Raw genomic sequence first — 24,450 nt, 5'->3', positions numbered from 1 at the left:
CAGGACAGTCCATGGCACTGACATGACTATTAGAACGTTTCTTTCTCTTCATCCAAAGTCAAACAAGCTAAAGAGAAATGACTAAAGGCCCAACTATCCTGACCAATTCAATAATTCGTGCTCCCGTTGCCTTAGATGATGCATGTTAGTTGGGAGAACAATTCTATTACACGCAGACCAAACCATTTCCAAGGTGGATAACAAACCCAACAAAATAATACTTCCTCTAGTCCTTTTTGTAAAAAATAATAGTATTAATACACTATCATTTGTTTCTTATAAAAAAGACAAGAGGGAGTAATAGAGATTGAGATTTTCTATAATAACTCAAAACACCACTTTGAGCTTCGTAAAAAGTAACCCTTATTACATCATAATATAGGTACCGTAATCTCCCTGGTCTCTGATAAACACGTAGGTGAATGGGTCCGGGACGAACACCACAATGCCCGGTATAATGCACAAAAGAAAACACTGGTCCAATACAATCTTGTTCTATTTTAACAATTTCTGGACTTCCACTAGTCCGCTAGTGCTATACAACGAGACCTTGTCGTGCTTAAGCCTAACAGAAACCCTTTTTGAGCAATCATTTACAGTAGAAATGAAATTGAGGAGTAAAATGAAAAAAAAAAAAAAAAGTAATCAGAAAAAGTATAACTGCTGTGTATGTCTCTGCTTTAGTGTAGATCTGTTAATTTTGAGTTTTGACTACATTACGATAAAAGTGCAAGTTCAGCCCAAGCCAAAGATGATGACTTGAGCTCCACGCTTACTGATGTGTCAATTCTGCTCTCCAGCATGCTACATAATTCTCGCATAGATGGGCGCACAGTTGTATCAGGATTGACACAAAGAGTTATTACCTCGCATATCACTTTGAGGTCTTCATATCTAAAAAATTTCATTTCAGGATCCACTACACATGACATTTCATCTGGCATTTCAAGATAGTCCTTGGCCTGCAGCACATATATACGTTTAACAACAAATACAGATTAGTAAAAAGGTTCACTCTTTCAGTGTTGTGTGAAGTTGTAAAGCTATACTTTTAAACATCAACAAATTTCGGGAAGTTTCTTACCCAGTCCACCAAGTACCCTTTGTCCTTACAGTATGGAGGTCTCCCGCTGATTATCTCTAGCAGAAGTACCCCAAAAGCAAATATGTTTCCTTTGGTATCAAGATGGCGTGCTTCAAGGGAATTTGGAAGAACACAGATAGCACCTTGGCTGCCAATGGAACCAGAATTCTTTTCTGATCTTTCAAGGATTGTCTTCCAACTTTCAAAATCAACCAACTGCAATTCAGGTTCATGACAATGAGAATCTTATACAAGCTGTTGGATCTCCAACATAATACGTTGTATATAAGCATAGGTGCATGTTACTCTATTTCTGCTCATTCCTGACTTCAAGAAGATATTGAACAAAATTGTAATTGGTAAATTTGAAGATTTGAACTAGCTAGTGTGAACACCTTAGGGGAAAATTCTTCTGTAAGGTATACAGCACTAGAATTCAGCTCTGAGATAGTGAATGGAGGCTCCACTTCTGTATGCAAATACTTGAGTCCACGTGCAATACCTATGGCAATCTTCATACGCCGTGTCCAAGAGAATTGACATCCTTCTTCATCTGCAGTCATAATTGCATGTTGAAGGAACTGAAACACTTAAAACATACACACGAGCTGAGAAACTTGACTTACAACAATGTAAGTGATCATGAAGTGTCCCATTTGAAGCATAATCAAAAACCAACATCCTTGTAAATGGAGTGTCCTCTCTACAATAGCCCAGTAGTTTTCCTATATTCTCATGATTTAACCTTGCCAAGTCTGCCACCTGAATGGCATAAATAAATATTAAAAGATTTGGACAACTATTTGTGTGCAAATTCTAGCATGCTGTAGGCATAGGAAAATTTCCCTTTACCTCTCTCTGAAAATAGAGCTCAAGATATCCTGTCCAATGCTCCTCCTTGATGCAGAGGGAAATCACAGCAATCTCAGGCCCACCTTTCATTGTTCCCTTGTACACCACACTATCTGGTGAGGACCCAATTATGTTGCTGAAGTCTTCACAGGCAACTTCAAGCTCCTGTCTGCTATACCTTCTCACATCCTTCAAAAACTCAGGGTCTGCACATTAATAAAGCCAATTATGTTGAAAACAGCTCTAGAAATATTAATGTAAATAGAAAGTAGGGGGCAAAAAAACAGAATCTACATACCTATATATACTGCTGTATGATCTTTTTGGCTTCCAGATTTTTTCCAAGGAATAATGATAGATGATTTTTTGTTACATCTCTGAAAAGCAGCAAGAACAGCAACCAGAAAGAGAGAGCCCACCATAGTTCCAGTTACTATTTCTAGAGCCAAAAGCCAAACAGGCTTCGATGCTCTGTGATGCTTGGACACATATTCAGCAGGTTGGTGATTTGGATTCACCACTGGCTGGCTCTTGGCACTGGCAGGTGAGGCACCCGCTATGAAATAGTAGTTCAGTATTAGATACAAAATTAGGAAGGAGCAATTCAAGGTAAAGAGTGTTATCCAGCGTATGTTGACTTTGACAAAATTCTTATAAGTTATAACATTTCTAAATATCACATATATCCATTCTCAACACTGGCTTGGGTTTTCAAAAGAGGAATACAACTTGAATACCAGTAAAAGCCACTGCACATTAAAGTCAAGACTCAGCTCATTTCATCTATTCCGCATGATTCAAATTTTATGAGGTGTCTATGAAGAGACATTTAATTCATGCCTTCAATCTTGGATTCTTGAAAGGTAATGTCAATACATACCACACTGTATAGAAGACCGCTGCTTTAACTCCTGACCCTGGAGGCAATTCCCTTGAAAGCTTAACCTGCTAGACATAGTATATGTTTACTAAATATAGTGTAGGAGTAAAATGCCAACATAACCAGGGTATCAGAAAAGTACCTTGGAAGATACTCCAAGCATTTGGGTATCCTACCAACTAAAAAATTAAATGAGAAGTCTGCTACTTTCAACTGAGACGAACGACAGAAGCCAGTTACATTCTCCTTTGATGCATACCTGAAGAAATTATACTAATTTATAAGAGACAGATTAACAAAATTCAAACTTTGACTGGTTTAATTTGATTTTTTATACTTCATGTTGAATCTGTCTACATGTTTTTCAGCCACAACAGTGTTAAGCTGATTCATAACCCAAAGGAAATTTAAGTCTCCCTAATGAAATCCTTTTGCATATTGAATGGCTCCTGAGCATGTTGAAAACTTGACATTAGTCATTGCAAATAATAAATTATCCTAATCCATTTTGCATATATCCAAAATATCTCCTTCACAGTAAACTTCAAAGATAAATCTAAAGCATGATCATATACCCAAAAAAAAGTTAATAAAATTTCTCTTTTGCATTAGTCACAACTAACGAGTGATGAAATCGTGAAACAAGTGACATTCGAACAAAACAGTAATTTGCATCCATTCAATTGTATACAAGACCAAAATTAAGCTCATCTAACAATCGCTATGCACAGCATATATAAAGGGGGCCTACAATCTATAGCCATACTCATAAAAATAAGTGTTTTAACAACCAGTGATTAGGAAAGAACTACATGAATCCTGGAATCAAAGTATAACAACTGAACTATAAAAAATTACACTCACATCCCATGCATATTTGAAGCAAAATTTGAGCTACCACCAGCAGGAATAGGTCCTTGAAGCCTATTCCTATCCAGCCGAAGTTCTTGAAGGTATCTCAAGTTTCCAAGCTCCGGAGGTAGCCTACCAGTCAACCCATTGGACTGCAAGTTTCTACAGGAATGCAAACAAATTCGAATAAGTATGAGAGTCAATAATTTGATCTGTTCAAGAAGACCATTCTGAATTTCTTTTACATTTTCACAGCTTGGGTTAGATTTCCAATCTCTGGAGGAATTGGTCCCGTTAATTGGTTCATTCCCAAATCCAACACCTTGAGAGATTCCAACACACCCAACTCTCTAGGTATTGTTCCAATGAAATTGTTGCCATGCAAAATTCTACATAAAAATAAGAAGCAGAAATTAGCTTCAAACATGATATTCCAGAACCAAAACTCATAATAATTACAATGACTAAACCAAAAATTTTCACTTTTTAGGATGAAGTATGGCTAGGAGAAAAGATGAACATACAGTGCCTGCAAGTAGGTGATTTGCCCCAGCTCTGGTGCAAGAAACCCCTTTAATGATGATCCTGATATGTTTCTGCAAAAAAGAAGAATCCCAATCTTTAGTTACTAGAAATGTGCTAGCTTAGAAATTCACGTCATCAACCTTGTCAAATAGCAACAGTACACCCCACCAACAACAACAACAGAAAAAGGCAACAGCCAGAAAAGACCAATAATATCTTACAGCTTGATGACATGATCTCGAACCATAGTGCATAAGACGCCAAACCAGTTACAAGGATCTGATTCCACCGTATCCCAATTGGATAAAACTTGATATGGGTCTTCATAGACAGCTTCTTTGAAGCTCCTAAGCGCCCAAACTATCAAGAAAAGAAAGAAACAATGCAAATACTTAATCTCATTGCTATGAAGACCATAACAAAAACACGGGTAGCCAATAGACAAAAAAAGACCACGTCCACGAAAAGCAAAACAATCACACAATCTCGAAACTTGCAAGTTCACACAGGAAATTGAGCTACCTAGCAATCCTTGCTACTTAATGACACCTAACACATTAGTACCTTAGAAAAAAAAATAATTAACAAGATTTTAGCAGCAGACAAATATAGTATAACATGAGTGAATAGCTGAGATCTGAAAAAGAAAGTGAACACTCCAACAAAACACATACCTTCGTTTGAGGGCACTGTGTCAGAAACCACAAAAGAGAGCGTGGAGATAAAACTGAGAAACAACAACAAAGTGCAAGGCTTCATCTTGTTTTGCTAGCCACTCCACTTCTATCAAACAGAATTCAAAAAGCACTTTCCAAGAAAGAGTAAAACTCATGAGAAGAAGAATTGAAAAGCAGCAACTAAGTACTATAAAAGGTTGTAAAAATCTGCATTGTGTGCTAGCAGTAGGTTTTGCAGCAGAGTGAAAGACTTGTTTAAATCCAAGATTTGGCAACAACCGGTGGAAAGAATAACCAACTAGCTGGTTGGAATGAGAGACAGAGAAAACTAAAAGTGAGCAAATTGTTAGGGTGACAATGACAATGGATTGGACTCAAACCATAGCAAAAATGAGAACTTGGATTCAAAGAGAGTTTAGCCAACAAGCAAGTGCCAACAATTAATTTGATTAAGATTGCCACATACACAAAGATGGGACTTTTTATTTTTATGACTTATGTCGTCAAGGAAAATAATGTAGGAAAAGTAACGGGATTATATGTTCAAAATGACGATTTGTGCTGTAAAGGCAACTTCTTTTCATATTTTCTTTTTATGCTTCGTCTAATTAATTAATTAGAGTGATTAGTGAGGTAATTGATGATGGAGTGGGGCTAGATTACTACTATCTCGTCAAGTTGGTGAAAGAAAGAATTGATATCTCAACGTTTTTGACAAAAGTCGTTCTACTTTAGTCAACAACTATTATGTAGGTTAAACGCCGAGTAATCATAAATTACGAGATGTTCAAACTCCAAGGGATTGGTCTTCTATCTAATATTGACAAAATTTTGTGTGAAAGTGCGCATTGTTTAATTAATTGTTGTGCTAATTTTTTTCTTCTCCACATCCTGTGCTCGATCAAACATTATATTCGATCAATTTCACAGTTTTCTTTTCCTTTTCGTGAAGAGTTTTTCTTTAAGGAAATTTTTCTTTATTTTATTCATTAAAAACGTTATTTTCTATCAATTTTGATCTGTCACAAAAAGATTATCATAAGATTGCGATATATAAAAAAACCAATAGCATTATTTATAGCAAGCTTGTATCTAATTGGACTTATAATTATTTCAGGAATTACCATAGACGAATATATGACTTGATAAAAAATTTAAATCATTAATTGTCAGAGAATTAAAACATCATCACAAATATATAAACGTGATTTTTCCCGTTCTTTCAAGACGTTAAACGGTGTACTATTTTTTCAATTATTGTTTTGTTTCTTTTTTATTGTCTTGCCTTTTTTTTTTCCTCCCCTATATTTTTTTAATACGGGTTAATTATTTGGAAAAAGAATACGATCGATGCATTTGGTAAAGCGTTGGTCGGGCCAAATTAATTATTTCTGCTTATTTTTTTATAGCGTGATTATTGGTCGGTTTGATATTTAATTTAATTATATAATAAATATTAACTAAACAAAAGTGCTTTTTTGAAAAGGCATGAGACGCTTCCAAAATTCCACAGTTTACAGTTGTTCTCCAACAAAAACCAATATCAAAGCATGTGTAATGTGTAAAACATCTTCTAGCCTTGAAATATAACAAACCCCACTCCACCTTTCGTTTTCTTGATTGTGTTTTTGAATATCAACAATAGGCGACTATACCTAATAAAGATTGTCATCACGAGTCTTCAAGTTAATTTTAGTTTATTTAACATTTACGCCTCTGTCTTCATGTTTATGTCCGCTGTATTTGTTTAGTCATTTATTTTATGGCTAAAATTAACAATAAAGCATTGTCCATTATGGAATTAATAATTAACTAAATACGAAGACCCTTTCATTTAATTGATTACCTCCACCTTTTCGTTACTCTGATATGATTATATGTTTAAATGGTGTAAGGGCAAAGTCACTTTCTCTATACATGTTAGGGGTTACGAGACAAATGGAGATAATTTTTTAACCCTGAAAGGCCCTCACTAATGCTTCCAAGCAAGACATTCTAAGAGTTAAGAGTATATTTAAAGGAAGGAGAAACCTCATCGTGTCATGATTTTGAATCAAGAGTGCAGAGTTGGACGCCTTCAAAACGCAGTTAGTTATGCTTGTAAAATAATAATAAAAGAAAATTAAATACTATCAATCGGAAATCATAAATTATCATAACTAAAAAAATAATGAGTTTAAAAGCAATTTTCCATCAGGCTAGCTCTGATTGTTTTGATTTTCAGAAAAAATAAAAATAGAGAAAAATTCATAAATAGACAGAATTTAAAAGTGAAGACTTGTGATCTCACATGTACAGTAAGATAGGACTAGGTGTGAGATTTAAAAGGCATATCCACTTCTTTGCGGGTTTCTTTAATTATTTTTTCATGTAAATTTTTTACTATTCAAGTTCAAATTCAATTCGAAAAAACAACACAACAACTTAAAATGACCTTTTCAAGTGGAAAAATACTAGTAACATACTCCTAAATATACTCTTTTAAATATTTTTTTATTATTGACTTGGAAATTATTAAAAATATATATTTTTGTTGGTATTACTTATTCTTCAATGAGTTTCTCATCATTTTATAATTCTCAATAGATTTTTTTTTCTGACATTCTCAATAGATGTTAATAGATAATAAAGTGTTAGAAAGACCGTATAGAGTATATTGTTTCTTCTTTTTTTCACAATATATTGTTGAACTTCTCTTTCATGCAATATAATATATTATTTAAAACATGTTATATAAAATGTAATTTTGATAACTATTAAATCATTTTAATAACTTGACATAGAATGTGTTTTTTGTTAATTCAAGTATTGAATTATATCTACATATTACTAAGACCATTTGTATCAAATTTTGTCAAAATTGAATAATAATAAGAAGATAATCAAATAATTCATAATTTAGTATATTTTAAAATATTTATATTACGTTGATTTTAATATATATGAACAAAATAACAAATGATTTTGGATTATTATGAAATTTTACATGTGATTTATATAAAATAAACTATCAATCCAACGATAAGTTTTAAAAAAACATTATTCAGTTAAAAATTATAAAATAATATAATAATTATCAAAATTACATCCGCATAATTTGATCATCCTTTATATATATATTCAAGAACAAGTAAATACAAACTATCAATTGAAAACTATTAATGCTATTCTAAATTAGTATAAGGCCAAATTATTCAGCCGAGTCTATATAACATTAGGACTCTCCCCTTTTCAAGTACAAAAAATTATTAAATGGTCTAAAATTATCATAATCCTTATACAAATATTGGTTGAGACGATTCAAGACTACATAATATTTTTTTTCCGAATAAATTTTCTTCTCTAAGTTTATATACTCCTTCAAAAAATTCAAGTTTATATACTCCAAATAACTAGTTTATCATATGTCAAATAATGCAATTTCTTCCATGGAAAATACTTGAAATGCCGTTCATAGATCAACATGTGTATGTTGTGTTTGGTACAATAGAAACAAAGGGAGAAAAGGAGGGAAAGAGGAGAAATGGAGAGGAGATAAGAAATTTTAGTGGTTTGACACACTGGAATTAAAAGAGAGAAAAAAGGGTGGATGCCACATTGATTTGTTTTCTTGTTCAATTGGTGAAATTTTTGTATTTTTCATGTAAAATAGTTGATGTTTTTTCTGCATAATTGATTATCAATTATTTTTCACATTAAGACTATTGATTATAAAGTTTGATAATGGTTATTTTAGATTTTGAGGGAAGATCAATCATCAACTTGTTTAATTGACTACAAATGTTTTTTTTTTTTCTTCTATATCTCGCTTCTCTATTTTTTTCAATATTTCTCTTAAAACAAACATCTCAATTTCTACTCTATTTTTCATCTATTTCCATACACTTTATCTCTCTCTTTTCTATGTTTATCTACTCTATTTCTCACCCTTTTTTTCGTTTCTGCCAAAAACACCAGCAAGCTTCTATTCTATGACCTCCCTAGCTTGTTGCAACGGAACAAATATCACAATATAAAATAGATTTTAAGAGAGCTAATGGATTAGCTATGAAGTATCGAAGATGAAGCATGAAAGCAGGTCGGGTCCGCAATAGTTTTGCTTTTGTAAAAGGTCCATTCCATGCCAAGTCCTCATTTTGCTTGGTATGAAGAGTGTCCCATCCCATGAGTTTTTATCGATAAGGACCTCCACATGTACATGTATATCTTTATTTTCAAGTAATACCATAGATAGAGAAATTCCTCTATACGTACTTTCCCAGCTCTTCATTTGGTTTTTTCTTTCAATTGGTTCGCACCATAGTCACTCATTAATGGTTTATTTATTTTTCCTTTGCTCTCTTGCAATTAAAGCATTTTCTCACACCGATGCCCCGTGGAATATTTCTGCGGAAATAGAGCCACTGGTCCTACCTTGATAATTATTATGACGTTCATAAATTTCATGCTTTCTTTAATCTGCACACGTTCTTCCTCCGCACGTTATCATGTTTCCCAAACACTAGGATGTGCGCAATTGACGCCACGAATAAATACTCAAGTGTTATGATGCAGTGCTTCTTAATTAATTTTAATTATCTATGAGATTTTATTTTTATTTTGTATTGTTCATTTAATATTTTGTTCTACATACATTTACCCTTATAACAAATTATAATACTTACTTTTAAGTGTGAGATGTTTGTCATCTATTTTTTTTCGATAAGTAAAATTATAGAAGTATGTCTCTACTAAGCATAAGAAGTACCTGAGTACAGACTCGAAAACATGTTTGTCATTAATTAAATCGTAATATAATCTAATAGCTATATATATAAAGGATAAAATTTAGATAAGGCTTTTTATGTTTTTTTACTATTTTATAATTAGAATTGGAGTTTTACTCACTTATTGAAAGAAAAAATATATTAAAGTTTTACTCAAATTCACGTAATCTTGAAGGTTGGGTTAACATAGAAGTAGAAAGAGATTGAGAAAAATATTGGATGAAAGTGAAATATAAGAGGTTAAAAATTGAGATGTATGGACATCATTCCCCTAATCTAAAAAAAAAGAAAAAGAATATCATTCCCCTTATTCGTTTTGAAGCTAAAGGTTTGTTTGTATTCTTTTGTATACATTCACCCGCTGTAATATTTTACTTTTTATGGCTAATGTGTCTTGGGTCTTGGTATGTACATGAACTCCGTTTTTAAGGTTCAGCAAATAAGCACTAAAGGCCCACACTAGGGAATATCTTGAGCTTATTATAATAAAGTCTTGGTAGAACTCACTTTTTTTTTCAAGAGGCTTCAGTCTTCACCATTTATTCAGAAACAGCCCAAAATGTTGGCAGGAAAGAAAAAACCATGACAGTGTTTTTTTTTTTCCCTTTTTTTCTTTTTCTTCCAACTTAAATTATTTAATTTGAATTAATGCAAAGCTATGATGAAAATCATAAGTTGTATCTTAATTTAGTCAAGAAACAAAATTTGTATTTTCTACAACTTTAACCACATCCAAATTTAGTGCAAGTAGCCATAATTGCATCAGCTCACAAATTGCAGTGAGATTTGATCACATAAAATTCTGTAACGTAATTGCAATGGAACCGCATTGAAGCACAATAGGGCTTTAATACCATTTTATTCCACTTTTTTTTGTCAAAATTGTATTAAATTTAGATTTCAATATTTTATTTTTAATTTCTAAGTATGATCAATGGTTGAATGAGTTTGACTGTATTGAATGATAGGAAATACCAAATCTTAAAATCAATGAAAAATTATGTTATGTTATAAATAAGATATATGTCAAATAATTAAAATATTTATAAAATTATTTTTTATATTTAATACAAACATATAATAATTTTAGGGCGCAACACTCGCAATTTTACCTGTAACCACAATTTAAAACCATAACCATACCATGGCTTAAAAAAAAAATAGTCAGCTTCGTTCGCGGTGCACATGTATGTGTCTGTGGACTCTCATAATGTTTGAAATTTGAATTCTTTTGTTTTTGGCATCTTCAGACTTCAGTTCATCCTTATCCGTCATCTTTCGTCGGCACATGAGTCTCGTTCTCGTTCCATCTCATTCAATCTTCAAGTATGTTCGCAGCCGCACAAGACTCTTTCTTTCTTTTTTTTTTTCCTCATTCACTTTATTCAGTCTCAGTCCCAGACTCCCAGGTTCACAAATACTACTTGTCCACAATTTAACACATTTTTCCATGACTCTAGACACCATACACGTTTGTACAATAAAACAACTTTTGTCCCTTTTCACATCATTTCTTAATTTCTCAATTAACCTACACTTATATTATAAATTAAAATACATGATTTTTAATTTTTTTTCTTTTTATTACATATTTTCCATATTTTTATAAATGTTTTTAATATTTTCCTTTTTTAGATATACATTTTATGTATATTTTTATAATTTAATTAGTACAATTTCTCTCTCAATCATCTAAAATTATTCTCTTTTTAATTTTATCTATATTATTCATCTTTTAACCATTTATATCTTCTAATATATTCTCTTTTATCCATGTTTTTAAATTTAATTTTAATAATTTTTAGAGAAAATATTGTACACATTTTTATAGAAAAACAATTTCTTTTCCGTTTTACATAGAATGAAATACTATCAGTCTATCCCCGTATCCATATATTTTAAGTAAACCTATTACTATTTTTTATTTATTTATAATTTAGCAAGATCTACTAGTATTTAGGAATCTAGTCAATCATGAGGACCAAATAGGCTTGCATTAATTTCTGAAAATTACATAGATATGCACGTGGAATGATATGTGCCTGAATAAAATCATAAGTAAACTCTTCCAATAAGTGCTAGATTTCGATGTGGCAGCGTCACCTTCTTAGATGCCTAATTGGTTGCATTTTCCCACGTTGTCGTTACATATAAATATATTTTTTTATGTTGTTGAATTGGCGTTATATTATAGATGCTTTGTATTGATTGCATCTATATCTTGTGCGGTGGAAAAGGGGGTCTTGACTCTACCGTGTCAGAGTGGTGCATGAAGCTGCAAAAATGGCTAGTAACACAAACACCAACAACAGCAACAAGAAGGAGAAAGACCTTGAGTTTTTCTTTGAGGAAGATATCAACGAATTGGGTGCACAACAAATGGATGCTGAAACTGCCAAGTTAGAGAGTGAGAGTAGCAGCAGCGATGACGAGGGAAATGATACAACACGCCGTCACTCTTTCACTTCTCAGCAATGGCCTCAAAGTTACAAGTACACTCTCCACCATTTGTTTAACTTCTTTGCAATTTAAATTCAAATCTTTCACGCTGATTTGTTAGTTGTATAATTCTATTTGACATAATTAACTTTTGTTTCGGTATCCTCTGTTGCCTTTAATTATGGTATGCAATATTGCTGTTATAGAGGTCTTCTCAAAAGATTTAAATTGCCTTCGTGGTTACGACTGTGATTGTAGTTATTGCATCTGATGCTATGCGAATCAACTACAACTCTAAAATATATAATATAATTTGAGAGTAGATTATATTTTTTTCTCTAAGACGTGTGGGTATTACAATGTTTTTTTCTTTTGTTTTTTTTATTTAAATTTATATATATCTATTGAGATTTGAATTAAGTATAAGAAATTTTGTAAGAATGTTTATAGGCTGAGTTAGGTTGGGTTTTTGATTTTTTTCAGAAATTTAATTCAATTCAAGAGTTGGATCGGTCTAAATATTTATATTTATTTTAATTTTTTATAATTGAAGTTGAATGAGTCACAGGAAAAAAGATACATTATGAAAATTACTTTTTTTTAACAGAAATCATGAAAGTTACTTTTTTTTAACAGAAATCATGAAAGTTACCTTAATGTTAATTACTTTGTCACTGACGTGATGTTCTCATTATTTACAAAATCATAATGAAAACCCATAATGAATAATTGAGAATTTATGATAATTTGATAGATTGAATTCCATATCTTAGATTTTAGGTAATTACAATACAACTTGTTAAAAATAGAAAATGCAGTTGAGGATAAAAATTAACTAAATAAAGAGTTGGCACCACCACATGAAATAAATAAAATGTTCTTAAATATGTAGTGCAACTGAAATAACGCTAAATCTAAAATATAATTCACCACTTTAGTTAGTTTGTGTAAAACTAGATAAACATCTAACAACCACACATTGTTACACAAAAAAATAAGTGTTAATATTTGTTTTTATGTATTTAAAAATATATAATAATAATAATCATAATAATTTTAATATTAATCTACGGGTTGGATTCACAAGATTAAAATTAAAATCCATAACTCAACATATACATAAACAAATTTATATGAGTTGAATTAGATTCAATTCAAATAGTAAAAAAATTCATCCCAAATTGATTAAGTCAAATCAAGTTTATAAGTTATTTATCTTGTAATCCACCAACACCCTTAAAATTTTATTTAACTTTAACATATTTGGTTGTAACTTTGTTAACTTTCACTTAAACATTATTGTTATTTAAATATTTTTATATTAGCATCTCATGTAGATACATTTCTCTTCTTTGATAAATATATATTGCATTTTATTATAATTTTAATTTTCAATAAAAATAAAAATAATTTTGTGACTTTAAAATAAGTAACACCGATGTGTGATGTGTATTATGTATTGTCCAATCATATAATGTTATGTAGTTTATTTTGTCACATCAAATGATTAATTTTAATTTTTCAATTTTTGCAATTAAAGTCTAAGGAATTTTTGCAAATTTGATAATTTTTATTTTTTATTTAATATATTTTAAAAGATACTTTAATCCCTAATTAATTTCTAATCTTCCTAACTCTAAACCTAGCCTTCCCAAAAATAATTAATTAGTATTTGTCAACTGGATCAACCAAGTAAAATAGGTCAAACTAGCTTAAGATTACCTGTATATAGTACTTGTGAATCAATTTCAATTGGAATTTGTTAAAGGACTATTCCTCAAATTGTATGACTGGGGGTATGGCGGCCAAGGCCAATGCATCTAATCGATATAGTTGCAACTAGACATTACTAGAAAATTATTTGTCTCTAGCTTTTGGGCTTAGTTAGTCCTTCTCCTTTAATTTATATTTCTATGTTGTGAGAATTGGACTTTGGAATCACCACATTCACAATCAAAATAGTTATCGTTAAAAATTCTTCAGTAAAATTAAATCATCACTTAACATAAGCACATGTTGCAAGATGAAAAATTGAATATGTGACATGTGAGACTGTGAAACAGGTTTCATTAATAATTAGATTTGAGTTTTGGCATGAAATCAACATCAATCACTAATAACCTACCCGTGTAAAGATTGATATAACCCATGGAAGGCTAGGTTTAGAATTAAGAACATTAAGAATTAATTAAGGACTAGAATTTTCTTTTTAAAATACATTAAATTAAAAATAAAATATCAAATTTACAAAAAGGTCCTTAGACCTTAATTGCAAAAAATAAACTTAATCATCTAATGTGGCAAAATAATCCACGTCACATTATATAATTGAACAATATATAACACGCTAACTTAGTTTAAAATCACACCGAAATAGCGACCTGAATATTATACTTTTCTCTTTTCTTATTTTTAAATATATAATTTTATCTTTTAATAGATGAAAATATACTACACTTTTCACCATGTTTATATTTTGTATAAAAAATCTAATATATATATATATATATATATATATATATATATAAGAGAATAAATTGTTGACAACAAAAAACTAACCATGCGCAGCCATAGTTATAGAGTTCGCATGAGCGGTCATTACACGTGAAGAAAAATCACTCCACGATTGCAGTGTAATGTAGTTACTGGAATGTGGATATTTCCCCAACCACAATGTTGCAACCACATCACATGATGTGGTACAAATTTTAAACCGCGATTGTTATTTTAGTTTTAAATGGCACCACCCATTTTAAGCAATAAGAAGCATAATTTTTTTTGTTATGATTACGCTTCACTATAATTATGTTATCTTGCTTATTGTTGTGCTTCCTTTTTTACTAGGAACCTCAATGCTTATTGTTTTTCCCTGTTTTCTTATAACAGAGAGACAACAGATTCTTACACACTTGCCGCAACTCCAAATTTTGAATCAATTCTACGAGTTCCAAGTATTATATATTCCAGTTTTGAAAGTCGTTCAAAGAATAACTTGGACATAGATGGAAAGACTCCTTTTCTCTCTGGTCACGAAGGCATTACTCAATCAACATCGTGGAAGGAAGGTTTAGTGCAAAAACATTTATCTGGTGAATTACCCATTGGTCGTGAGTGCAGCTTTCTTCAAACAGTTTTCAATGGTATGTTATTTACTTATTTCGTTCCAAACTGTTGTTGTATCCTTGAATCCTTAATATGATATGAATTGATTCTCCATAAACAACACTGCAAATTCAATGTATATTGGTGTCCAAAATAACTTATAATCAAAAGCTTGTTGAAAGAACTTTTAAGAAGATTATAAAGTTTTTTTTATCTTTGTTATGGAAGTAACATGCGTTGTCCGGAAATGCCTAACCATACTTCCTTAGTTTCTACTATTACCTGTTTATTTTATTTTATGAGGTGATAATGTTACTTTGTCAGCGACTAATGTGATGGCTGGAGTCGGTATTCTGTCTACACCTTATACATTGAAAGAAGCTGGGTGGATGAGCATGGTGTTGATGGTTCTTTTTGCAGTCATTTGTTGTTATACAGCCACCCTTATGAGATATTGCTTTGAAAGCAGAGAAGGAATCACTAGCTATCCAGATATAGGAGAAGCTGCATTTGGAAAATATGGTCGTATTATTGTCTCAGTGAGTTTATCTATCTTTATTTATATCGATTGAAAGTTGTAGCGCAATGCTTGTTACTTGACAGATAAGTGTTTCCTAGGATTTACATCGATCTCCTAGTTATTAATTGTCTGACTTAAATTCCTCCCTTCTAGATCTAGACATGGATTTTCTTTAGACCTCAAAGTCAATTTTTAACCTATGGCCCTAACAAAATGCTTCTAAAGATGATTCACAATTTTACTTTATTTGTTGTATAATTCAAACTCATGTCATAGTAGTGAGAAAGAATGTTGAGATATAATGTTTTTTTACTGATGCAAAATTTAGTGGTTATACTAATCAATGCATATTTATGGAATTATTGCAGATCATATTGTACACTGAATTATATGTAAGTTCTGTAATCATTTCTTATATTTCCTCTAATAACACTTGAATTTTGTTAGTCTGCATTGTAATTATAAGATTTCTTTATGAGTGTAGTCATGTTGTGTGGAATTCATCACCTTGGAAGGAGACAACCTCACTGGGCTATTCCCAGGAACATCCTTAGATTTGGGTAGTTTTCGGTTAGACTCTGTGCACTTGTTTGGAATTTTGGCGGCACTTATCATTATCCCCACTGTTTGGTTGAAGGATCTTCGTATAATCTCTATTTTGTCAGGTACTCCAAAGCGTAAAAGAGATTCCTTTTGTTTTGAATGTTACAACCTTGCATATGTCCTCATTGGAACTTTTGTTATGATATACAGCTGGAGGAGTTTTTGCAACACTGTTGATTGTTGTATGTGTGTTTTGTGTTGGGACAATAAATGGTGTTGGATTCCATCACACTGGTCAATTGGTCAATTGGAGTGGCATTCCATTAGCTATTGGTATCCATGGGTTTTGCTTTGCAGGACATTCAGTTTTTCCAAATATTTATCAATCTATGGCAGACAAAAGACAATTTACTAAAGCACTAATAATATGGTATTGTCCCTTTTTTTTTTTTCTTGTTCTTAACTAGCAAGACATATTTCATTTCTTATTTCTGAATCTCTGATCTCGTAACTCATTTTATTCACGTACAGTTTTGTATTGTCTATCACAATATATGGAGGTGTTGCAATCATGGGATTTCTCATGTTTGGTGGTGAGACTTTGTCTCAAATAACATTAAATATGCCACGAGATGCATTTGCTTCCAAGGTTGCATTGTGGACCACGGTATGAGATTTTTTTTTAGATCACTATTTCATTACGTTGAAGTGAACATCTTTTTTAACTGTGTTCCTTGCTCTTCTTTCAGGTAATTAACCCATTCACTAAATATCCTTTTTACCACAAACTAGTTTTTTATGAATGCCATCAAAATGAACATGACTTGATCAAGTTCAGGAATAATTTTAGTCTGCTTTTCCTTAACTATACGCAAATATGCTTTGTTGATGAACCCATTGGCGAGAAGTCTCGAAGAGTTGCTACCAGATAGAATCTCAAGTACTTATCGATGTTTCATTCTTCTTAGAACAGCACTTGTTGTATCTACCGTTTGTGCTGCTTTTCTTATTCCTTTTTTTGGTGAGTCATAAACTTTGTCTCTGTCATATTAGTTTTAATGTGACTACTCAATTATTCAAGGACAATGAAGAAAGTAATTTAGCTTTTTGTCCATATACATATATGTATATATATATATATTCATATTTTCTTTTAAATTTACTTGTATATTTGAGGTAGGCATATTATGATAGCATAGGATCATATAGGTTTTGTATTTTTCAGGTGTCTTTTTGAAGTGTTGATTACTCGTTATATCTTTATTTACTTCCATTGAAAAAATTGATCAATTTTTTTTTTAAATTCTATATTCAAGTATAAAAAATAGTAACTCATATGAACGACTCTAATATCATTTTATTATAATTTTTCAGGGTTTGTGATGGCTTTAATTGGTTCTCTCTTCAGTGTACTTGTGGTAAGCAAACACCTAAGTATACTTACAATTACTCTCACATGCACAGAGAGGAACACACATATTTTCTTGTCAACATCTTTGATGTCTAAATTACAAAACTTCATTTTCATGAAGGAAATTAGGAACTCATGATTTTGTCTTGATTTTTTTAATGAAAAGACCTAATTCTTGATTGTATGTAACTTAAAGGTTATGCACTTGTCTTTAGACCAAAAGTTAAAATATCTCGATTGATGTAAGGCATTGAGTTTATTGCATTGTTAATTAAGATATGTTTTCTCAATACTAGTATGGAAGAATATATAAAACACTGAGTTTATTGCATTGATTTTCAAGATGTCAAAATATCTCGCGGTTGATGTACTTTGCTTTATATAATTGTCACCTATCTCTATAGTTTGTTGGCATCAACTTTACATGAATTTTTTCCATCTATAATCCACCGTGCTTTCCTTTATTGCAATTTCTTGTAAGAAATTTCAATTATATTGTAATCTAATTTGGGAAATGCAAATTTTTTTCAGTCAGTGATAATGCCAAGTTTATGTTTTATGAAAATTGTGGGAAAAAAAGCAACTGCTACACAGGTATGATGCTGCTGATCTTTTTTAGTATAATACAGTATTATACTAAAAATGAATTTAGAGTGGTGCTAACATGTCCTATAGAATAATAATGCAATATTATTCCCCAAATTGTTTACGTATCCCTTCTTCTATCTTTACTCTAGCTATTTTCTTACTCTTACTCTGACACCATCAGGTTGCGTTGAGCGTTGTAATTACTACATTTGGAGTCATTTGTGGGATTCTAGGAACATATTCATCTGTGCAGAATATTGTCAACAGTTACTGAGACCTCTAGCCTTTCGCATTGGATGGTTACGATTGAGTACTGTTAACTCGTTACAAATGTTTACTCATGGCAAGTGCAGCTATTTCAATTATGTGAAAATTACACCTTTATTTATGACCAAGCACACTTTATTTTAAGATTCAAAATTTTTCTATTGAAATATGTAAGTTTTGAGTAATGTGTTAGAAAATGCTCACGGCACCTGTAGTCGGCCATTTGTTGCTTTGATTTTTGATCAAGTAATGTAAAAATCCAATGATATTTTATTGTAATTATTATTTATTTTATATTCATGTTTTGTGAAAAGGCATCACAATATAAACCGAATCCGTGACTATTTGTCCCACAATGCAACCCCTAATAAAATCAGCTTTCATCATGGTTGGGATCGAGTTTTCCGTAACTTAGAAAAACAGGATCAATTTGAATTTGAGTATGTCACTCTCTATCCCATTATCTATTTGTTTCGTTACATATATTTTTATAATTATTAATAATGTAATTATATATTTATGTATATATTATATGTAATTGTTAATTATATAATTATTTTCATATTTTATTTTTTATAGTTATTAAAATATAGAATAATTATTTTAATATTTAAATAAATAATATTATAATTATAATACTAATTATAACAAAATTAAAAATTATATATTTAACTAAAAATATAATTTAATTTTTAATTATGTTTCCGATATTTATTCTTTATTAAATTATATATTAATATATATATATATATATATATATATATATATATATATATATTGATTGAATTAAAATGTAATTGATAACTTAATTTATTATTTACTTAATGCATATGAACAAATAATTTTTTTAAAAATAAGATGGGTTTTTCGCAGGTTTCTGGGAATCCAATAGAATGTGATGGGAACAAAGTTGAGTTTCTCCGAATTCAATAGAATAGGTAAACACACCAGTTCTATCCCATTGTCATCCTTGGTTGTGAATATGTTAATTTTTTTAAAATATTACAATTAATAATTTAGATTAAAAATGATAAAGAGACATCGGAAAAATTGTTACAATTAGTAAAATAATAGAATATTTTAGTTGTGAAAATGTCATTTCAGAAAAACAAATGGTACTCCAATTTTCTAAAAGAAAAAAATATATTTTATTTTCAATGACTAATGTTTCTTTTTTCATTCTTTTATGATAATAAAAGTTGAATTTATTTTATTAACTTTATCATCAATTTTCTTGCTGATAATTTATTTTTTCTAAATGTAATTAAACCTTTATTGTAATTATACTGTATTAAAAAAGGATAAAATATAAGTATGCATGCATGCATGTTTTTGATTTTAAAATGAATGGATATTGATTAGGGATTGATACACCTGGAAAATAAATAAATAAATAAATGTGAACAAATTCTGTCTAGATTCACAGTCTCTTCTAAATATCCTAAATCCAAACTTAAATCCTGAACGCATAATTTATATTTTGTAGGCTTTGCATTACCAGAATTCTTTCTCAGAGGGTGACTAACTAGTGTGCGTAGCATACCTTGTGTTAATAAGGCATGCTGCTAATTGTTGAGTTTTAATTAATTCAAATGCGTGTATGCAACTGTTGAGTGCTGTTTTTCCAATAGTTATCTTCCCACCTCTCAACTCTCCTAATTGAATTTAGTTTGTTGGCATAAAACACCCTCCGCGACGTTGGCTCCAACGGAGGAGGCAATGAGCACGGGGCTTTTGTTGAAGGCTCCCTAACCATTGATTCAGTCATAAACTTCCTCTCTAACCCACTTCTTGTGCATGCCATGGCCTCCACACACAGCTCCTCAGCTCCTTCTGGCACTCTTGGCTCAAACTTTAGAAGCTTTGCATATTCATTTAGCAAATGGAACATGTAGTCATACACGTAATCCATCTTTAGCTCTTCTTGAATAAACTTGCTTGCTGCTTTACCAATTTTTTGTGCCTGTTAATTTGGTGCACATTTAATTAATTACAATGTGGACTTCAAAAGAATTAATTAAGGGGAGCGTGACTACGTACTCACCTCTTCCTTATGATTATTACCCCAATCAACTGCATGTTTGATGGATTTGCACTTGCCCTTGTCCCTTATAGGCCAATAATGCTGCATTGGCTGCAGGCTTCTTATGAAGAAATCATAGAAACGAGGCTTCACCATTAGCGTTACGGAATCACAGGCTAGGATGTATTTCTCACTCACAGACCACGCATATCCTTCAATATATATCTTGTATCTGATAGGGAGGTACAATTGTCAATGTTAATTTTCGTATGCATATAGAGGGGTAACCAATTTATGTGCCTGTGTTAACTTTTGCATGTAGGTACAAAATATTAAACATATGTGTGTGCAAAATATTCGAGGGAGATCCGCAGGAGAATTGGAACTACCTATGTGTGCATTGACTTGCCAAGTTTGAGTTATTGAATCCTTGTTGAGATTCTTGAATCCAATCCTACATATATATGTTACTAATGTTAATTCAAATGGGGGAAAATAAATATCATCGTCGTTTTGTAAGGGAGTAATTATTAATGTAAGAGAGCCTATATATATATATATATATATAGGTATACCTGCACATATAAACGAGCATTCCAGTCTTGGGTGGTTGAAACATTACATTTGAGGAGATCTTGTCTGGTTTCGGCAACAAAAGGGTTTCCCTTCCAATAGGCATATGGTTCTCTGTCATTCCATTTAATCCTTCTATTGCCCTTTTCCATCTCCTTCAACACATGTTCCCAAGGCCTTATATTAATCTCAGCCCTAAAATAACAATTGGCTTGTACATTAATCGAATGAACAGAAAAGTTCCACAACTTTTTTTAAATTTTTTTTTTACAATGCCAAAAAGTTCCACAATAATGCAGCTTCAATGTGAAATGTTTGTGCATATACACATGCTTAGCACTCAACGTCTACTTTTTTTTTCTTTCTATCATGTTTTTTTATCAATATCTATATGGTTCTGATTAAAAGGACTCGAATAAAAAATAAAACAAGTTAAAGAATATTCAAATCAGCACCTAAAGATCAAGGGATCCATTAAATTCCATAAAGTGAAAAAAGGAGTACTCCTTAATTATGTAACTTTTCTTAGCACAAACCAATGGAAAGATTCCTCGGTCCCATGCCCGAAAGCTCCGCATAACGAATTCCGCATGCTATTATTATTATTGTTATTATTATTATATCATACAAAAAAAATATCTTTTTACACCGAGTACGAAAACAAAAATAGAGACGAGAAAAAAAAATACCTATAATGACGGGTAGAATAAAAAAGAAAGAAAGGAAGAATATGTAAATGGTATATGTAGAAAAACCAGGTACTTGAAATAGAAAATGCAATACTATCATCTAAAAAAACGACTGTTTCCCCAATACTGTACCCCCATTCTACTTGAAATAGTTAAAATTCACACAATCCCATTTTATCGCTTTCAATAATGATTTTTTATAAAAGAAAAGTTAATTTATCGTATTAATTTATGTAATTAACACTTTTAAAATATATATATACTTTTAATTATTTTTAAAGGTACACAATAAAAAAGAATGCCTAGATGTGGAAAAAAAAACTGATTCAAATGGAACTATAATGAAACTGAAATTGAATTGATTTTTACTCCAATTGGTTTGAAAAAAAAAAGTAACTATTAAAAAAAGCAGTTTGACTAATAAAATTATTTCTATAAAATTAATTTGACTAATTTAAAACTATTAAAAATCAATTTTTTTTAATGGTTTAAAACAGTTGTTTGGTTTGGTAAAGAAGCACACCCCTACCAAAGGCTACCTAGCTAGCTGTATCCTTGGCGAAAGCGCAAGGAAATTGGACTTTTGAAAGCTGTCATTTTCAGTTTGTCTTTTTTCACACGGCGCGAAGCCACCAAGCTCTGTTCGGTGTTCAGTTGTATTCACAGCACGCTGGTGTAGGGCAATTAGAATGGAGTGTGGCATGATGTTTAGAAATTAGGAACGTACCATCCCCAGAAGGACCAATCAGGGAAGACAATGTCGTCCGTCCAGCGGTCACCGCAGTAACGGAAAAGGGGTGGAGGCCCAGCCAGGCTGCTCCCACGGATTACTGGTAAGTCATCACAATCAAACATGAGCTCAAGGTCTGCCACTTTACCTGGGTACTTCCTCAGAAGCTGCACAATGCCCCACATCGTGAACACCTCACGTGTCTGTATCGATTTCTTATACCTCTCCACGTACACCCTTCCTCTCTTCACTACTAACCTAAAATGTGCACTCTTCTTCGCTCTCTCCACCATCTCCCTGCTTATCCCTCTCTCTTTCCACGCCCCAACATCCTCGTGGATCCACCGGAAGTACTCCGGACACACCCCTCCCTCCTCCCTTTCAAACACTCCACTTGTCGGATAACTTGTACATCTTTGCTTCCCATTATTGCTGCAGTTTAATGTCGCTTCTAATTGAAACCTTTTCCTGCTACTAGATTTTTCTTCGCTTTTGCTATCCTTTGCAGAAACAACATTTGCCACTGAGGTTTTCTTGCCAATAATCGTCGGTTTAGTGTTAGTCGTAGAAAGCGTAGACTGCAAGAGACGCAATTCAATTGAATTAATCTAATCAAAATTGAACGATTCAATCAGAACATGTTATTGTACACATACATGGGAGATATAAGATGGATCAAAGGATTAAGGGAAAAGGTAAGAATTCTACTAATAAAATTAGCATTCTAACAAGTAATATTTATTGATAAAAAAAATTTAAAATTGTACACATACATAGGGCGTTAATATTAAGTAATATATATACTAATACTCTATGCATTGCACAACATATTCAAGCACTGCAATTAAAAGTAAATGGAGAAAACGAGTGTAAAGTGTGAACAAATTACCCAGAGGGAAGAGACAAAGGCAGTGGTGAGGAGGATGAGAAGGAGTAGCAGAGGAGTGTAAGTAGATACTGGAGCCTTTTTTACAAGAGTGGAATCCGTTGTTAACTGTTTCTTCGACCTTTCAGTTATGAATCTCTGCATCATCCTACTGTATATTCCTGTTTAGTTTATAAAAAGAGAAATTGAGTGAGTGATTCTGGTTGAGAAGGATACAAAGAGGTCTCAATGTTTCGTCAAATGTGTGGGGACGAGAACATAAGGACCCTTTTCAATTAATGATAATAATGCAGCAGAATATAAGTAGTGATTAGCAGAAATTACCGACAACAATTATTGATTGATATTAATTAAGCACATCGCAACAAACAGCATCATGACATGATGATAAAGAGATTTTAGGGTCAAAATCCACCAACGTGTTGCTGTTAGCAGCGTGCCACACAGAATTATGCATCCTACGAACCTACCCACCGTTCAATTATAAAATGTAGAATAGTCTCCAGTTGGTTTGATTTCAAAACCCTTGTGACGACTTGGTTTTCAAAATGTTGATTGTGATTTTTTTTATCATACAAACAGCAATTAATGTGTTTCTATGTTGTCGTAATCAATGCTTATCCTTTTCATTTATTTTAAATTAATGATCGTCTTAACGTGTACGAAAAATCAAGAAAAAATTGTTTTTAAGAGAAATGTTAAATAATAAAATATATATTAATAATAATTTTAATTATTTAAAAAATCGTGTTAAAGTTATTAAGAATAATTTAAAATCTTATAGATCTATAAAATCCTTTCAAACCATTTAAATTTAAATTTTTCTGATATAAATTCATTAAAATTAAAAAAAATTAAACTCAAAAATAATATTAAAAAAATCATAATATTCTTACATAATCTCTTTAAAATCCACAAGATTTTTTAAGTTAAAATAATCTTTTAAAATCCTAATACAATACACCTCCTTATCATAAGTTTAGGGACTAAAAATATAATAAACCCATTACTTTTCTTAAAACAAAATGAAAGGTATTCTTTTA

At 31.4% G+C, this 24,450-nt stretch overlaps 3 protein-coding genes across 5 annotated transcripts; 1 reads left to right on the top strand and 2 right to left on the bottom strand.

Annotated features, from left to right (window-relative positions):
- Positions 1-233: 233 nt before the first annotated feature.
- On the bottom strand, positions 234-5,711 carry LOC114424599 (probable LRR receptor-like serine/threonine-protein kinase At1g63430). 2 transcript variants are annotated; one of them, XM_028391470.1, is made up of 13 exons: positions 4,868-5,711; positions 4,415-4,553; positions 4,193-4,264; positions 3,914-4,057; positions 3,681-3,830; positions 2,959-3,075; positions 2,817-2,884; positions 2,235-2,492; positions 1,937-2,142; positions 1,711-1,846; positions 1,480-1,637; positions 1,085-1,300; positions 234-962 (listed from the first exon to the last, which is right to left on the bottom strand). In XM_028391470.1, the coding sequence occupies exons 1-13, from the start codon at positions 4,950-4,952 to the stop codon at positions 717-719; spliced, it is 1,995 nt and encodes a 664-aa protein (XP_028247271.1). In that variant the 5' UTR covers positions 4,953-5,711; the 3' UTR covers positions 234-716. The 2 variants fall into 2 exon arrangements, with proteins under 2 accessions (XP_028247271.1, XP_028247277.1); XM_028391476.1 differs by having other exon boundaries at positions 2,817-2,881; positions 4,868-5,709.
- Positions 5,712-11,816: 6,105 nt separating this feature from the next.
- Positions 11,817-18,819, top strand: LOC114424584 (amino acid transporter AVT1A-like). 2 transcript variants are annotated; one of them, XM_028391452.1, is made up of 12 exons: positions 11,817-12,128; positions 14,962-15,215; positions 15,502-15,716; positions 16,066-16,089; positions 16,182-16,362; positions 16,451-16,670; positions 16,772-16,907; positions 16,990-17,009; positions 17,116-17,261; positions 17,615-17,674; positions 18,183-18,245; positions 18,421-18,819. In XM_028391452.1, exons 1-12 carry the CDS (start codon positions 11,920-11,922, stop codon positions 18,648-18,650), a joined length of 1,758 nt encoding a protein of 585 aa, XP_028247253.1. In that variant the 5' UTR covers positions 11,817-11,919; the 3' UTR covers positions 18,651-18,819. The 2 variants fall into 2 exon arrangements, with proteins under 2 accessions (XP_028247253.1, XP_028247262.1); XM_028391461.1 differs by having other exon boundaries at positions 11,818-12,128; positions 17,615-17,658.
- Positions 18,820-19,864: 1,045 nt separating this feature from the next.
- LOC114424578 (O-glucosyltransferase rumi homolog) lies at positions 19,865-23,868 on the bottom strand. Its single transcript, XM_028391441.1, has 7 exons — positions 23,732-23,868; positions 23,411-23,568; positions 22,519-23,099; positions 21,105-21,297; positions 20,919-20,983; positions 20,551-20,761; positions 19,865-20,469 (listed from the first exon to the last, which is right to left on the bottom strand). The coding sequence occupies exons 2-7, from the start codon at positions 23,552-23,554 to the stop codon at positions 20,095-20,097; spliced, it is 1,569 nt and encodes a 522-aa protein (XP_028247242.1). The 5' UTR covers positions 23,555-23,568; positions 23,732-23,868; the 3' UTR covers positions 19,865-20,094.
- Positions 23,869-24,450: the final 582 nt, after the last annotated feature.

This window comes from Glycine soja, chromosome 1 (genome assembly GCF_004193775.1).
Source record: "Glycine soja cultivar W05 chromosome 1, ASM419377v2, whole genome shotgun sequence".
In the NCBI taxonomy this organism is placed as follows: Eukaryota; Viridiplantae; Streptophyta; class Magnoliopsida; order Fabales; family Fabaceae; genus Glycine; species Glycine soja.
Note: the sequence above shows the minus strand (reverse complement) of the source record. Positions and strands in the feature narration are given on the sequence as shown.

Coding starts and splice junctions, on each gene's coding strand:
- LOC114424599 (XM_028391470.1), bottom strand. CDS start 4,952: ATGAAGCCTTGCACTTTGTTGTTGTTTCTCAGTTTTATCTCCACGCTC. Junction 4,058..4,192: donor ATCACCTACTTGCAGGCACT/GTATGTTCATCT, acceptor ATTTTTATGTAG/AATTTTGCATGGCAACAATT. Junction 1,847..1,936: donor AGCTCTATTTTCAGAGAGAG/GTAAAGGGAAAT, acceptor TATGCCATTCAG/GTGGCAGACTTGGCAAGGTT.
- LOC114424578 (XM_028391441.1), bottom strand. CDS start 23,554: ATGATGCAGAGATTCATAACTGAAAGGTCGAAGAAACAGTTAACAACG. Junction 23,100..23,410: donor CCTTTGTCTCTTCCCTCTGG/GTAATTTGTTCA, acceptor CGTCTCTTGCAG/TCTACGCTTTCTACGACTAA. Junction 21,298..22,518: donor GATTGGTCCTTCTGGGGATG/GTACGTTCCTAA, acceptor TTGTTATTTTAG/GGCTGAGATTAATATAAGGC.
- LOC114424584 (XM_028391452.1), top strand. CDS start 11,920: ATGGCTAGTAACACAAACACCAACAACAGCAACAAGAAGGAGAAAGAC. Junction 16,363..16,450: donor TATAATCTCTATTTTGTCAG/GTACTCCAAAGC, acceptor TATGATATACAG/CTGGAGGAGTTTTTGCAACA. Junction 18,246..18,420: donor AAAAAGCAACTGCTACACAG/GTATGATGCTGC, acceptor TGACACCATCAG/GTTGCGTTGAGCGTTGTAAT.